The sequence below is a fragment of the Lolium perenne genome, chromosome 7 (genome assembly GCF_019359855.2).
Source record: "Lolium perenne isolate Kyuss_39 chromosome 7, Kyuss_2.0, whole genome shotgun sequence".
NCBI classification, from domain to species: Eukaryota; Viridiplantae; Streptophyta; class Magnoliopsida; order Poales; family Poaceae; genus Lolium; species Lolium perenne.
In genome coordinates, this window is record NC_067250.2 from 53,695,190 (window position 1) to 53,711,008 (window position 15,819).

Consider the following 15,819-nt stretch of genomic DNA (forward strand, 5'->3'; position numbering starts at 1 on the left):
CCAGGCTCACTTACGCCACCCCCAAGTGTACGGTGACCAAACATTTTAATCATCGGCATTTTGAAAATCTCAAAGCAAATGGAATGACAAAATGGAATAAGTGCCTCATACATTGTTGGTCAACACAAATATTAACATTTAGGGATGGTGTAAGCGAGGCCAGGTAGGATGCACAAGAGATTGATATTTGTGCTATCTTACCAGGCTCACTTACGTCATCCCCGAGTGTACGGTGACCAAACATTTTAATTATCGACATTTTGAAAATCTCAAAGCAAATGGAATGACAAAATAGAATATGTGCCTCATACATTGTTGGTCAACACGAATACTTTGCAGAAGGGCCCCCTTTCCCCGGTCGGCGTTCCGTCAACGGGTGCTTGACGACACAACAACGCCGATCTGCATCTCCGGCGCAGAACCACGCCAGTCCCTCGCTGTCCAGTGAACGAGTCCTTGATGCAAAGACCGTGCCGGCCTGCCCAGCATTATGCCGGGCCGTGTTGCCGCGCTTCAAGCCGTGTGTCCCGCGCCCTGCACTGTTCGCCTTCTTGCCCGGTGAACCAATAGGCTGATCGTTGGAATAAGGAAACCGATGACAGCCGGTCGTAAGATTAAATTGCGATCGGCCATCATCGGCTTCCTTATTCCAACGATTAGTCTATTCATTCACCGGGCAAAAAGGCGAAGAGTGCAGGGCGCGTGATCGACACGGCCTGAAGCGCGACAACAGGGGTCGGCATGATGCTAGGGAGGCTGGCACCGTCTTGGCATTAAGGACTCGTTCACGTACTGGACGGCGAGAGAAGAAAAGTGGTGCTGCGCCGGAGAGGCATGTCGGCGTTGTTGTCTCATCAAGGACTCGTTCACGGAACGGCGGCCAGGGAAAGGGGGGCTCGTCTACAAAGTATATGGCGGCGTATAGGTGACCAAACATTCTAATCATCGGCACTAAAATGGAAGAAAGGCCAATGCAATTAAGAAGTAGCTAGTATGAACTAAATGGAATGCCTCATACTTTGTTGGTCGAAACAAATATGAACATCCCGGGATGGCGTTAGTGAGGCCAGGTAGGATGCACAAGAGATTGATATTTGTGCCATCACACCAGGCTCACTAGCGACACCCCGGAGTGTACGAGTGATCAACCAACCATCTAATCATCGACAAGTACAAAAACACCACCAAACCAACAACCATGGTGACATAAGTCAAGATGCTCAAACACACATAGCATGCATGGAGCAGATGCTCCAAAGGGATTATTCATCACTTGGTAGTAACCAAGTGATGCTGGCAAGAGAGAGGCCAAGCCTGAGCTAGTCAATCCAGTAGAGATGGATATGCATAAGTAAGCAAGAACACATAGCCTATCCAAGTTAACCAGATAAAACCAACCTTGACAGCCAACTGAATCACCTAGCACCACCTAGCATTTTAAAACCATCAGAAACAGTCCTTTTTCTTCAAAGGATACCACAGTGGCATTCATTTACATGATCCCCTACAGTGGATATCTCTAATTTCATCAAAGCCAACAAGAAAAAGAAATATATCATTACTCAGTTGAGTTCAAAACAAAGCTAGGGTCCATAAGGGATTACTCATCACTTGGTAGTAACAAAGTGATGCTGGCAAGAGAGAGGCCAAGCCTGAGCTAGTCAATCCAGTAGAGATGGATATGCATAAGTAAGCAAGAGCACATAGCCAATCCATGTTAACCAGATAAAACCAACCTTGACAGCCAACTGAATAACCTAGCATCACCTAGCTAGTCTTTTAAACCATCAGAAACTTCCCATTTTCTTCAAAGGATACCATAGTGGCATTCATTTACATGATTCCCTACTGTGAATATCTCTATTTGGATAACATAAGCAATCCACACCAGTAAACAAGTCCTCATCACCTTATACAGGTTCAAACTTTGGATTTGTTTCCAACAAAGGTTGGAAAACAAATCAAATCCATTTAGTTTAACTGAATCATCACCAACACATGGTTCATTAATAAGAAGTGACAAGCATAGCACCAATTAATCAAGCAATATAGCAGCATCAGTAACAAACATAGCACCAATTAATCAACTATAGCTCCATCAGTAACAAGCATAGCAGCAATTAATCAAGCAATAGCAGCATTAGACATCAATTGCAACCTGGCACAGGTGAAGATTGAATCACCCAATGTCCAGAACCAAGCAATTGCATGGATTCAGTTACCATAGCAAGACAATCAAAGTAGCAGATAGCTTCACTTGGCTGCATAGAGGAGATACTGAGTAACAAACCAAGCCAGCAAAGGAGGGGAGAGAGTTCTCCCCCCTCTCTGCATAGAGGAGATACTGAGAAACAGCATCCAGAGCATTTCATCGAGCACCTTGCTCGCGCGGGAGAGGAAGAGGGAGGGGAGGGCAGAGGTGGAGCTCACCGAAAACAGGGGTGGAGGAGGAGTTTGACGACGATGGCAGGGGTGGAGGAGGTGGAGGACGCGGCGGCTCGGCCTCCTCCTTGATGCGGCGGCGCCGGACCCTCCTCCTGCACGCCTTGGCCCCTCCTCCTCCACGCCGCAGCGGCATGTGCTGCTGGTGGCGGGGATGGGTGGAGCGTGGGGGCATGCGCCCCTCGTGGAGGAAGGCGGCGGCGATGGCGATGGCGACGGCGACGACCATGGCAGCGCGCCTTGGTACGGATCGGAGGGGGAGAAGGGAGAGAGGCGGCGCGGCGGTAGAGGGGATGAGGGCGCGGGGAGGGGTACGGGGATAATATAAGTTAGCTTATTTCTGTGGCGCACCAGCTCAAGTGCGCCACAGAATCAACAACTTCTGTGGCGCACCAGAGCAAGTGCGCCACAGAAATAGTTATTTCTGTGGCGCAGCAGGCCGTGTGCGCCACAGAAATACCTACGCTAATAATTGGGAGTGCAAGGATGTGGGCCCCACATAGTTTCTGTGGCGCAGGGTTCAGCAATGCGCCACAAAAATAAGCTAGTTTTGTGGCGCACACAGTCTCGTGCGCCACAAAATAAGTTTCTGTGGCGCACTCAAAACGGTGCGCCACAGAACTAAGCTTCGCCTATAAGGGTTTTCCTACTAGTGTATGGACATGTCCACATGCTAGTGTCTCCGGTTTTAAGTACTATCTTGTTGTTGTTGATGACTTTACCCATTTTGTATGGACCTTTCCTTTGCGCAACAAATCCGATGTCCACACCATTTTCCTAAACTTTCAAAAAATATGTCGCCACACACTTCTTTCTTCCAATCAAATTCATTCAATGTGACAATGGCAAAATATTTGAAAACTTTCAAAACAGGCACTTCTTTATCCAACACGGCATACTTCTTTGTTTTTCATGCCCCTATACTTCCCCTCAAAACGGCAAAGCAGAACGTTCACTTCGCACTCAACGACATAGTTCGCACACTTTTAATTCACTCTTCCATGCCACCTAAATTTTGGGCTGAAGCCTTGCGCACAGCCACCTATCTACTAAACATCCGACCCTCCAAATCCAACACCAACTCTACACCCTTCTACTCCCTCTTTCTCTGTCATCCTAACTATTATGAACTCCGTGTTTTCGGTTGACTCTGTTTTCCCAACACCTCTTCCACCACCCCCAACAAACTCTCTCCTCGCTCTATTCCCTGTGTGTTTCTCGGCTACTCTGATGAACACAAAGGTTATCGATGCTTGGATCCCGTCTCCGGCCGCGTTCACATCTCTAGGAATGTCACCTTCTCCGAGCATATTTTTCCTTTCTCCTCTCAAACATCATCACCACCACCTTCTTCCGATCTTTCACACCATCCTATCGCCCAGCCTACTAAGTTCCCGTCCCAATACACTGCTCCCACCCCATCACCCAAACACCCAACACCGCCGTTATCGAACCACCTGCTGCCGCGGCAGCCGCTCCACCGCACTCTCCTGCCCCGGCAGCAGCTCCACCCCTCTCGCCTGCCCCGGCAGCCGTTTCCCCCCACTCGCCTGCCCGACAGCTGCTTCACCACCATCTCCGGCGTTTGTCTCTTCCGCTGCGCCTGACGTCGCTGCTCACCCTACACCCCCTTTACCACCCCACGCTGTTCCTACACAAGCTCCCACCAATGCTCACACCATGCGCACTCGGGCCAAAAAAGGTTTTCATATACCCAGAACACGTCTCAACCTTCATGCCACCACTTCTTCGATTTCTCCACTTCCCAAAACCTACAAAAGTGCACTTCTTGATCCTAACTGGGCCGCTGCCATGCGCGATGAGTTTTCCGCTCTTCTTCAGAATGACACTTGGCGCTTTGTTCCTCGCCCTGTCGGTGCTAACATCGTTTCCGGCAAATGGGTGTTTCGCCAACAGTTCCTTGCTGATGGCACTCTCTCGATACAAAGCTCGCTGGGTCTGTCGCGGTTTCTCTCAGCAGCATGGCATCGACTATGATGAAACCTTTTCTCATGTAGTCAAACCTAGCACCATTCGCACTGTTCTTAGCATAGCCACATCCTCTACCTGGCCTATTCACCAACTCAATGTTAAAATGCTTTTCTCCATGGTTATCTTCATGAAACAGTCTATTGTCAACAACCTCTTGGTTTTGAAAACCATGCTGCATCTGATCATGTCTGTCTTCTCCAGAAATCTCTGTACGGTCTCAAACAGGCCCCTAGGGCTTGGTTTTAGCGTTTCTCCACCTACATACAAACCATAGGTTTCACACCATCTCTCACTGGTACTTCTCTCTTTGTTTATCACAACTGTACTCACATTGCCTATCTTCTTCTTTATGTTGATGACATCATTCTTACTGCTTCCACTCAGCCTTTTCTCGACCACATCATCACTCTGCTTAATTCTGAATTCTGTATGACTGATCTAGGTGTGCTTCATCATTTCCTCGGTATCTCTGTTACCCATGACTCTCATGGTCTTTTTCTCTCTCAGCGCCAGTACATTTTAGATCTTCTCACACGTGATGGCATGCTTGACTGTCAACCCTCTCGCACACCTGTAGACACTAGTGCCAAACTCTCTTCTGATGGCGACCCTTTCCCTGATCCTTCACTCTATCGAAGCATTGCGGGTGCACTCCAATACCTTACCCTCACACGACCAGAAATTTCTTATTCTGTCCAACAAGCCTGTCTTTATATGCATGATCCCCGTCTTCCCCACTATAACCACATCAAACGTACTCTTAGATATATCGAAGGCACTTTAGATCATGGCCTACACATAAACACTTCTTCCCCTACTAGCTTGACAGCTTATTCTGATGCAGACTGGGCTGGTTGCCCTGATACTCGGCGATCCATGTTCGGATACTGTGTTTTTTTGGGTAACAATTTGCTTTCATGGTCTTCTAAACGACAGGTTACGGTATCCCGCTCATCTGCAGAAGCCGAGTATCGAGCCGTTGCACATGCGGTTGCGGAGACAGTTTGGCTACGGCAACTTTTGACTGAGCAACATCGCCCCCTCCAGCAGGCGACCATTGTATATTGTGATAATATTTATGCGGTTTACATGTCCAGCAATCCAGTCCAGCATCGGAGGAAAAGCATATTGAGATCGACATTCACTTCGTTCGGGAGAAAGTGGCATTGGGGCAAGTTCGAGTTCTTCATGTCCCGACTACAGCACAGTTTGCGGACATCTTCACCAAAGGCCTACCGACTCAGTCCTTTCAAGATATTCGTTTCAGTCTCAACGTGATTGAGCCCCACGTTGACACTGCGGGGGGATGTTAGAGTATATCACGTTTAGGCTATATTTAGTAGTTTAAGATTGTAGTCCAATTCTATCTCTACTAGGCTTCTTGCCCTCTAAGTCTCTAGTACTATATAAACAGCCCAAGAGGCTCAATGTAATCACTGTGTATCAATACAATTATATCAATCTTCACTTTGGAGCTGCTGCTATTTGCTGCTAGTTTTCCTAGGCAATTGTATGCAGCTAACTAGATTCTCATATTTCACATGCTCCATGAAAATAATTCGAATCTCTATACAGTTTGTGAAGTAGGAATTCAACGAAGGGGAAGACTCTCGAAGCCAAACTTGGCACATCTAAGCTAAAACTGTGTACAACGTAACTAACAGTTTAAATGATATGATGTAAGATGTATCACGAATTCACGATCAATGAACGTGCAAGCCAAATCACAGTATTAACAAACCTTCAAACATACAACTAGCATTCTCATGAATCCCAGGCTAGATTACAGGAGTTGATACTAACAACGTTGCTCTGCTGAGCATGAACAGAAAAAAGAAAAAAATGCATGAACTTGCAAGGCAAGACATTGGAAATGTAAAATAAAGATAAATAATCTTACTGAAGGCAGCACAGGCCAGTTAGGTTAGCCCGGTGTTCCATCCTTAGTTATTACATTGGATTCAGACAAACAAACACATGCATATTTGATCGAACCAGACTAACATAATTAGTCTAGCACATCCAGCTTTTGGCAACAACACATCCATCTCTTGGGTCGTCAAAGAATGTCTTCGGAATTAGGGAATTAGGGTGCAGTAACATGGCTAAAAAGTTTTTTCAAGTACCTGCAAATTATAAAGAGCATAAAAAAGTATCACTCCAAACAGAAAAGCTAAGGCGTCTAGACAAGATACAGATCAAAGCCACGAACAAGTTCGATAAAAATAGTACGTTAATGAGTACGACTGTACGAGGTGACATCCTTTCTACCGAATGCTGACCGCAGCGGTATAAAATCAAAATAAAATTAACTCGGACAGGCGGGTGAGGTAGGGACGAAGGAAATATATATAGTTACCTCGCATCCTTTCTGCCCCAGCTCCTTCGAAATGCTGTCGTTCCCAAGAGAAATCAAGGGCACAAGTTGTAGTTCCAGATGATTGAGGGACGGAAGGTGCAGCAATCCCTCTGGCAGCTTGCTCATCTTAGGGAACCTGCGGAGTAACATGTGCGAGAGCTTTGGCATGGTCCCAGACTCGATCTTCCATTCCTTAGTAAAACGAAAGTCAATTAGATGTAAGTTCTGCAGGCCAGGAAAACCCCGGGCCGAGCATGACATGGTTCGGCCGCTGTACCCTCCCAACTTCAGCACCACAAGACACTGAAGCTTCTCCAATACCGGCATGGGGTCTTGTTTAATGTTTGTAGCATGTAGATTGAAACTTCGTATACTTTGTGAGAAGTGATGGCTCTTGGGCAACTTATCAAGCACACGAAATCTGAAGAGGTGAATTTCGACCAGTCGAGGCAAGTTTGAAAATATGTCCATCAACTCTACAGGCACTATTGCCACCAACCACAATGTTGTTAGTTGAGTCATTAGGCCCAAAAACCTCACCATGTCAATATTGCAACATTTCCTAGAAAAATTTGTAGAATTAAGATTCAAACGGAAGCTCTGGAGCTCATTTTGTTGCACACCCTTTGGTGGAGAAAATTCATCCGTAAGGTTCACATGCCTGAGAGAAGGAATATGCCACATAGATTTTGGTACTACTGAGTATGTGTCCGTCATATCAATAGTTTGCAAGTAAAGGAGTTGTCCAATTGAAGAAGGGAGAGTCACATCTTGACAACTGATCAACCCGAGGAACCTTAGGTGAATGCAACCACCAATTGCACTAGATAAATCACTTATCCTTGAGTTTTCAATGTGAAGAACTCGAAGAAACCTGAGTCTAGGGAATGATATTATTGAAAGCTGAAAGCCAAATAGAGCTCGGAGGTTAGGGGTTGCCTCCAAATTCTGACCACTAAAGTCTTGATAAGAAGAACGATATGATTTCATGATAGCATTTGATGGTATGCCAACTTGACCTGCAATTTGTTTTGTTTGCCATTTGTCAGGAAGAGGCCACATAATCTGGACATACAGAAGAGAGATTTCTCCACGTCACATTGGCACATCACTTATAACTATGCGTTTTAGAAAAGTATGTATAACTATTATATATATAGGAGCACAACAGAGAAAATGACTTACCACTAGCTATTTTACCCCTAAATTCAATTATCTGCATATTATGTTTGTGACATACATGAATCAAAATGAAGGTTCAGGACAGTAACATTGACTTTCAGATTAAATTTTGACAACATCGTTGAAGACGCTGATTTCTCCACAGGGATAGTTTACGTATTTCTCTAAATAAAAATACCAGTTCAAGTGTGAGCTAGTGGAGCTCCCTAATCAAAATTTAACAAAATTGAAAAGAGAAAACTAAAACACTTTATACGGTCATAGATGTAAACTTTAATTTTAATTTTTTTATAAAAGACATATATTAATATCTCTAGAGTACCTATTAGGACATTATCGAGCGGATATGCGGGGGGCTCTCGCGACCTTGGCGACGCGGGGTGAGCTGCCGCCGCCGGCGGCCTGATCTCCCCCGTCCGGCCTCCTCTCCCGCAGCTGAGTCCAGATCCTGCATCGCCTGCTCCTCCTCTCCCCTCCGAGCTCGGCTTCATCCTGGTGCCGCTCCTGAAGCTCCGCCCCGACGTCCACCGCCTCCTCCTGCTGGTCCGCCGCCGGAGCTTGTCCTCGTGCGTCGCCGGAGCTCGTCCCCGCCGCAGATCCTCGTCGGCCGCCCGTCCTCGCCCTGCACGACCGCTGGCCGCTCCACCCGTGTGCGGCATGTAGCTGATGGGGCTGCCCACGGAGCAGCGACCTTGGAGGCGACGGTGGACGTCACGCTGCCACCGCCGCCATGTTCTCCCTCCGCCGGCCGTCTCTGCCTCTGCTGCATCAAGCGCCGGCCTCACCTCGACTTCCTCGCCCCGTGCTCGCTCCGCTGCCCTCGTTGTGGAGGCGTTTGGGCCTCAGGCAACCCTGTCCGCCGGGCCAACATCTCTGCCTCCGGAGCCCGCTGCCGTGCTTGCTGCAGCTGCCCTCGCTCGCCGCAGGTCAGACCCAGCCGTTGGTGGGCAGATGCGTTGTGCTCGTCGCTTCCGCAAGCCTGTGATGGCGTATCCCGTTGCTTCTCGCCCTCCCTGCGAAGAGTTGCGTGATCCTGCCGTGGTGCTTGAGGGTCTCGGATGCATGTCGCTGCCGCCGCTTGAGATGTTTCCCCAAGCTCCCTCACCGTCATTGCCCGTCATGAACGACGATGTCTCCGGTGATGCCCAATGCTCCGTCGGTGTGTGCGATGGGGATAGGGCGCCGAAGAAGGTGGCGGGTTCCGGCGATATGCGCTCTGAGGAGATGGCGCCTGAGAAGATGGGCGATGATGAAGAGTTGGCCCCACGGACGTTGTCGGTCTCCACCAACGGTGTTGTCCTTGGCTCGGTTTGCGATGCCACTGATGTGCGCCATGGTGGGAAGGCGCTGGAAGAGCTCTGCGACCGCCTCTCTCTCTTGCAGCTGCGGCTCTCGGTGTTGAGGAATGTTGGGTGCAGGTGGGTCGGGGTAACCGCCCTGGTCATGAGCCATTGTCGTTGCTTCGCAAGGAAGGTCTTGAGCGCAGCCTCGCCTTCAAGCGTTGGGCTCGAGGGAGATGCTTTCGGTGCCTCGAGCATGGCCACCAAGTCAGCTCATGTCGTGTGCCCTTCAGATGCATCCGTTGCCGTCGTCCTGGTCATCGAGAGCGTTTCTATCGTGCGCGCTTTCCTGCCGCTCGTTCTCGCTCTCCGGACACTCGTGCTCGCTCTCCGGATGCTCATGCTCCTCTCCAGCGGAGCCACTCTCCGTCCGCTCAGCTTCGTCGTCCCTCGTCGTCCCGGAGTTGGGCTGAGGTCGTGTCCCAATCACCGTTGTGTGCAGCGGTGCCGCCAAGTACCTCTCCTAGGTGTTGCGGGGAGTTCAAGGTCGACGCCAATTTGGACTCCCTATTTCAGTCACAGGTTGCGTTGCTGCGCTTGGAGCTCCTTCAGCTGGTTGACGTCCGCATCGAGGAGGTGGTCCGTCCCCTTCGTGAGGAGGTGGTCCGTCCCCTTCGTGAGGAGGTGGCAACGCTTAAGCGGTTGTGGGCACACGACGGTGTTGCTCTGGAGCCGACGGATGCACATGCTTTGGTTCCGCCTGTTTCCGCTGAGCAGAAGTCATCTGTAGTTGAGGATGAGCATCTCTATGGTTGTTTCTCTCCTCGTGGTTGTTTCTCTCCTTGTGTTGGTGCGAGCTCGACAGTCACGGCTACGATAGATGTTGACGCTGCAATCTTGTATGGTGGTGTGCTTACGCCTCCTCCCGTCGAGGAAGTGAGGCCCGGCTCACAAGAGTTCTCGGATGTGGCTTATCCACCGTGTCAGGCACTTGCCTCTGAGAAGTGTGGTGATGTTGACGCTGCAGTATCTTCCTCGGCTGAGTCCGGCACACAGATGGCTCATATTGATGATATGGTTGCTAAGTCGGGGTTGCTGCCAATGGTGCCCGGAGCTATCGTTGCCAGAGAGGTTTCCGAGTTTCTCGCCACCTTGGCCGTTGCCTTCCAGGGATCCGCGGTTGGTTGACGGGTGCCTCCCATTGCCATGGCATGTCTTCTTCGATGCGGTGTTGGAATGTCGTGTTGAGTGTTTGTTGGGGTCGCATTGTGGTCTATGTGGGTGTGTTGTTTGTGCGGGCTTGGCCTGGTTGTTGTAGGTTTTTGCCCGGTTTTCTCCTAAAAACCGGGCACCCTCTTCTTAATTAATGGATGAGGCAAAGCTTTTGCCTCCGTTTCAAAAAAAATATCTCTAAGATACTAAGTACACCCAACCACTACAACATCGCAATACCCTAATGAAAACACGGATGCACACAGCTAAAAAAGAAGAAAAAACTAAGAAATAAAAGTCTCGTTACGGTATTCCAGTTCTAGCAGCAATAATACAACCACCACCAAGACAACACCTGAACTCCAGTTTCTCCAAAAGCAACGCCTCAAAGAAGGAAACAGTGCACCGTCGTCGCCCGATCAAATATCTTAGATTTTCACCATGAAGATAGTCCCCGCTCTCACCAGATATAACCAATTATGGCCAGACCTTGGATTTTCACCCTAGAAGGTAAGACTTGGAACTTCACATGTGTTGTCGCCCCCACTTGAGTACTGTTGTTGCCAAACCCGGAACACCAAGCAAATCTCTCAAAAGCGCAGAGACTCGAGCCTCTATTGCTAGTTCTCAAATTCAGCCTCCATAATATTTTTCGCCTCTGATTTCACCATGGACCAAAACATGTTACCTGATGGTAACAAAGAACAGAGCTTCATGTCGCTTCCTTCAAAACCAAGCGGTCGGAATAAAAGCATGGAAGTGCATGACCGAATACCACTCGGTCCAGCAAACTCCAGGCATAAGACGCATTGGGAGTTCGCCGGCGGAGCCTTCCAGAACTCAATACTCCGGCTAGAACAAGAAAAACCAGCGTCGGATAGGTCTTCATCTCCTAGGACAACCACCTTTATTCAAAAGCTGCGCTAGTAGCCTCCACGCCACCAGCTGTCAGCCGAGGAGACAATGAACTGTCGGGTAGTTGAATAGAAGACTGATGAAACCACTCGGGGCCGCCAGGTGCTAAATGGAGCTGCATAGGTGGGGCCCCCGATTGAGCGACCAAGGCCGCGTCCAGAAGCTCCAGACGCGAAGGCGCACCCCAACGCAGAACAGCCACGGCCAGATCTGGCCCATGCCGCCGCCGGTCTAGGACACGGTGCAATCGCCGCCGCCAGCCACGATGCCACCCGCCGGCCTCGAATATCCAGCGCCCCTCCACCTCAACCCCTCAACCGCAGCACCACCTGGCCCGCCCGATGCCATCCCCCACTGCCCGGAGGTACAGCAGGATGCACCATAATCTCCCTGATCTCCGCCTTCGGCGGGATAGGCGCCGCCTCCGCTGACGTCGGTGGCGGCGGCAGCGGCCAAGCGGGGACGGTGATGGGGGAGTGCGAGGCAACGGTTGGGGTGGTTGGGGTGGCTTCCGGGATCTCCCAGGCAGGAGCGACCCGGGAGGAAGCCTATAAACTTTAATTTTACTAGTGGTATAAACTAAAGGGTGGCACGTAGAGAGTTTATGCACTACTAAAATACAAAATGAAACTATATGCAGAGATGAAAGGCAACGTGACCTGAAGTTTTGTCGATGATAGAAAGAAAACCATCTTCTCTTGCGTTCTCTATGCACCAATCACGTAAAACATCATGAACCCTTATTTCCTCAATCCATCCATGTGCCATGCTTCTGCTAGTAACATGCACCAAACTTCTTTGAGCTAGCTCATCTACATACATGCGTGCTGTTTCTTCCTGTTTATGTTTTGGTGCATGTGGAATGAAGCCTTCAGCTATCCATAGTTCAATAAGAACACATACTTTTATTTTGAAATCCTCCGGAAAAGCAGCAAGATAAACGAAACAAGACCTTACATGATGATTTGGCAGGTCCTTGTAACTACGAGCTAGTATACCTCTCATCATATCTACATTTTTGGATGAAGGCCAACCCAATAATACATCAGACCATGATAGTGTATTCAGATTTCTTGAAAGATAACCACCCAAAACTGTAAGTGCAAGCGGCAACCCATCACATTTCCTTGCTAGTTTTCTCCCAAGTTTTTCAAACTCATCCATGTCACACATGACAGACCTTCTGTAGGATGGCAAAGCTTTGCTACGAAATAGCTCCCAACTTTTCTCTTCGTCTAAGTGCCTCAAAGAATGAACATGGGTTGGCATTTCAACATGATTTGCAACATCTAACTTCCGTGTAGTTAGCAGTACTCTGCTACCGTTAGCTGCATCTGGAAAGGCTTTAACTACTTTATTTAGTTGGTCCCATGTGTCTACTTCCCACACATCATCGAGAACTACTAAGTATCTCTTTTGTAACAAAAAATCACTAATATTCTTTCCAACCTCATATTCCTGCATTTGATCAACTGAATCATATGTGTTTCCTGTTATTTGTGTCATAATATCCTTCAATAAATCAATGCCCTTGAATGTTTGAGATACAGTCACCCATGCAACTACTTCGAAGTGTTGTTTGACTCTAGATGTTGTGTAGACTTTTTTAGCTAGTGTTGTTTTCCCCGCCCCACCCATGGCAATTATGGAGACAGCACTAAGCATGTTATCATTATCAACTAATTTATCCACTATTTCTTCATGCTCATTCTCAAAACCAACCATGACAACGTCATCTTCAAAGTTCTGGTGCATTTGACTGAAATCTTGTAGAAACTCATTTCCATCTACAGCAGTATTATAAAGATCAATTTTCAAACGATCTGCGCTTTGAAATATCTCAATCAGCTTCCTTCTCACGCGTTGGATTTCACCACCAACTTTATGAAGAGTGACTAAGTCACTCGGTAAGCGAGCATACCTTGAAATGGCACCCATGAATCCATTCTTCAGCCCATTTCTTTTCTCCATGTAATCTGCAGCTTCGATGACATTCTGAGCCTCATATGCTGCTGCCCTAATCTGGCTCACCAAAACAGCAACCCTCGCATCCCCTGATCTCTGCTTGCTGTCGGCATCTTTCAGGTAGGCCTGCAGCCGCATCAACTCATCTTTCAAAAGCCCAACTTCAAAGGTGACTCCACACAAGAAAGTTGTCTCCTGGACCGCAAGGTTGCCCACGCTGCCAAGCACTGCGCTGACAGCAGACTCGGCCATATATAGTTCCTCCTTGGCTATCTATGCTCCTCCCCACCTGCAGAACGTACGACACTTGAGCTTGAAATTAACCTGAGTACGCTACGAGCACTAAGAAAAGCTAATGACCGACTCACCGGACACGCTCTTCTCCTTCAGCTCGATCGCCGCTCAGATCTCCGGGGACCGGTGACCGCGGCGTGCAGAGTAGCAGTCAGTGGATGTGGTGGTGTACTCCTGTGTCAAAGCTACCTTCCCAGCGACGAGCTAATTAAGCCTGAGCACGCATCTCGCTGCTACTCTGCACTGCACAGGTTTCTCCACCACTCACATGCATCGACCCATTGATATATTCCCTCTCTCTGCATTACATGTTAAAGAATTTGTTCACTGCCTCTCGAGATATACAATTGGAAATTTTCTGAGTGAATCTTTCTATGCGAGGTGCTGCACGTGTAGCGTGCCGACAAGGGGTCGCCGATCGCGGATCGAGGTCGTGTTAGCGTGGAAGGTAATTGGAGCTCGGCCTCCTCGGCGGGAAGTCCAAGCTCACGGTGACCCCCTTCATCGTCAACATGGATGGTACTTAATATGTATTCCCTTCGTCCACAAAAAAGTAGACGTTTTTCTTTAAATTTTGTCCATAAAAAAGTGCATTTCTATGTTTTTAACGCACTTTAGAGGAGTAGCAAAAATTGCTTCTCTCTCATTGCACGAAAATCAAATTCAGTAATATTAAGCACACATCTTATCTTTATTTTCTACATGCAATTAGCTCATTAGAGGTGCAAGAATTAAAGAGGCGATATATGTTGATTTGTATCTTCTCAATGCAATTGTCTCTCCACTTGATAGTCTCTCTTGAAAAATCCACATGACCGCTTATTTATGGACGGAGGGAGTATGGTTGGAGAAGAAGATGATGATGATCCTTGATAGAGATGTATGATTTACTCGATCACACATTTTGTGCCTAAATTCTTTTAGACTATACTAGTAAATTTGTCCGTGCGTTGCACCGGAGGAGAAAAAAATTTACAAACACAAGAGCGGAAAATTATCTTCCTTGGATTTGCTCCCTAATTGCTTTTCGCTCGGCTTTCCAGCCATGCCACTACTACACATCTCATCCATGGTTCAGTCAACTTCGTTATTGTGAACTTCTCTCTATGCTTCAAGTTACGTGGATTATGACAGCAGAAGCATTTGGTAATAATAGATTAAGAGCCGACATATCAATTTAACCTAAGAAGAACATTTAACTTGATGATGCCGGTGAAGTATTTTGTATGCTCTAAAAACAATCTAACTCGTAGATAATGTATACCATAATTACCATCTGGTTTCTTTAGAAAATGAGCAGCAAAATATATCTGATTATTTCCGGCTGCTTTGTTCACTAGAAAAAAAATTGATTTACTCTAAGCCATTCGCTGGAGTTAGAGAGTTGCCCCTAAGGCCTTGTTGGGTTCACGTGTTTTTCAGAATTTTGGTGGGTGTTTTCACAAGTGTTTTCGTGAAAACATTTGACACCCAAAACACTACCAAAAATATTTAAATCCTCTGCAAGAGTCTGGCTTAGAGCGTCGGCGGCTTCAATGGGCGTTGCGATTCCACGCCGGCCCAATGTGTCTTTGGGTGTTTGCTGGGCCGTTACCCGGCCAAAACCGCCTGCCAAATGGGCTTGGAGTGTTTTAGACTGTGTTGAAGTGTTTTGATCATAGGGATTTGCTAAGCTGCGTTAAATTCTACACCATTTAATTTGCATCGTGATTCATCTTAGTCATAAGTTGTATCATGACTTGCAACAAAGATTTGATGACATCATCTGATTTAGTCCTCAGTCGACTTAGAAATAATCATACCCTTGATCATATGTAATATCCCAGGTTTAGAGACGATCGAGGGGTAGATTTTAGATAGGGATGTGCATTGCATCGTAAATTCTGGGGAAATTTCGCGCTTTTAAAACAAAACTGCATCGAAGGGGGGACAGGTTTCTCTCTCGACACCTTACAGGGTTAGGGTTTCGAGAGTGCGACAAACTTGTTCCTACTCAACTAGATTAGGGTTTTGGAGATGAGAGTAGAGATATTGCATTACAAACTTAAGTTGCATGATTGAATTCAAATTTAAGTTGCATGATTGAATTCAACTCCAAAGTTGAATTTGAATTTCAAATTCAAACATTAAATAAATAACCATAATTCAATTATGAGTAAATTCATCAAGTCAAATGTA

The 15,819-nt window shown here is 47.5% G+C and overlaps 1 protein-coding gene across 1 annotated transcript; it reads right to left on the reverse strand.

Moving 5' to 3' along the window:
* Positions 1-3,063: 3,063 nt before the first annotated feature.
* LOC127316037 (putative disease resistance protein At1g50180) lies at positions 3,064-13,599 on the reverse strand. The gene is made up of 4 exons (XM_051346458.2): positions 12,042-13,599; positions 7,581-7,812; positions 6,794-7,454; positions 3,064-3,141 (listed from the first exon to the last, which is right to left on the reverse strand). The coding sequence occupies exons 1-4, from the start codon at positions 13,597-13,599 to the stop codon at positions 3,064-3,066; spliced, it is 2,529 nt and encodes an 842-aa protein (XP_051202418.2).
* Between the last annotated feature and the right edge of the window lie 2,220 nt (positions 13,600-15,819).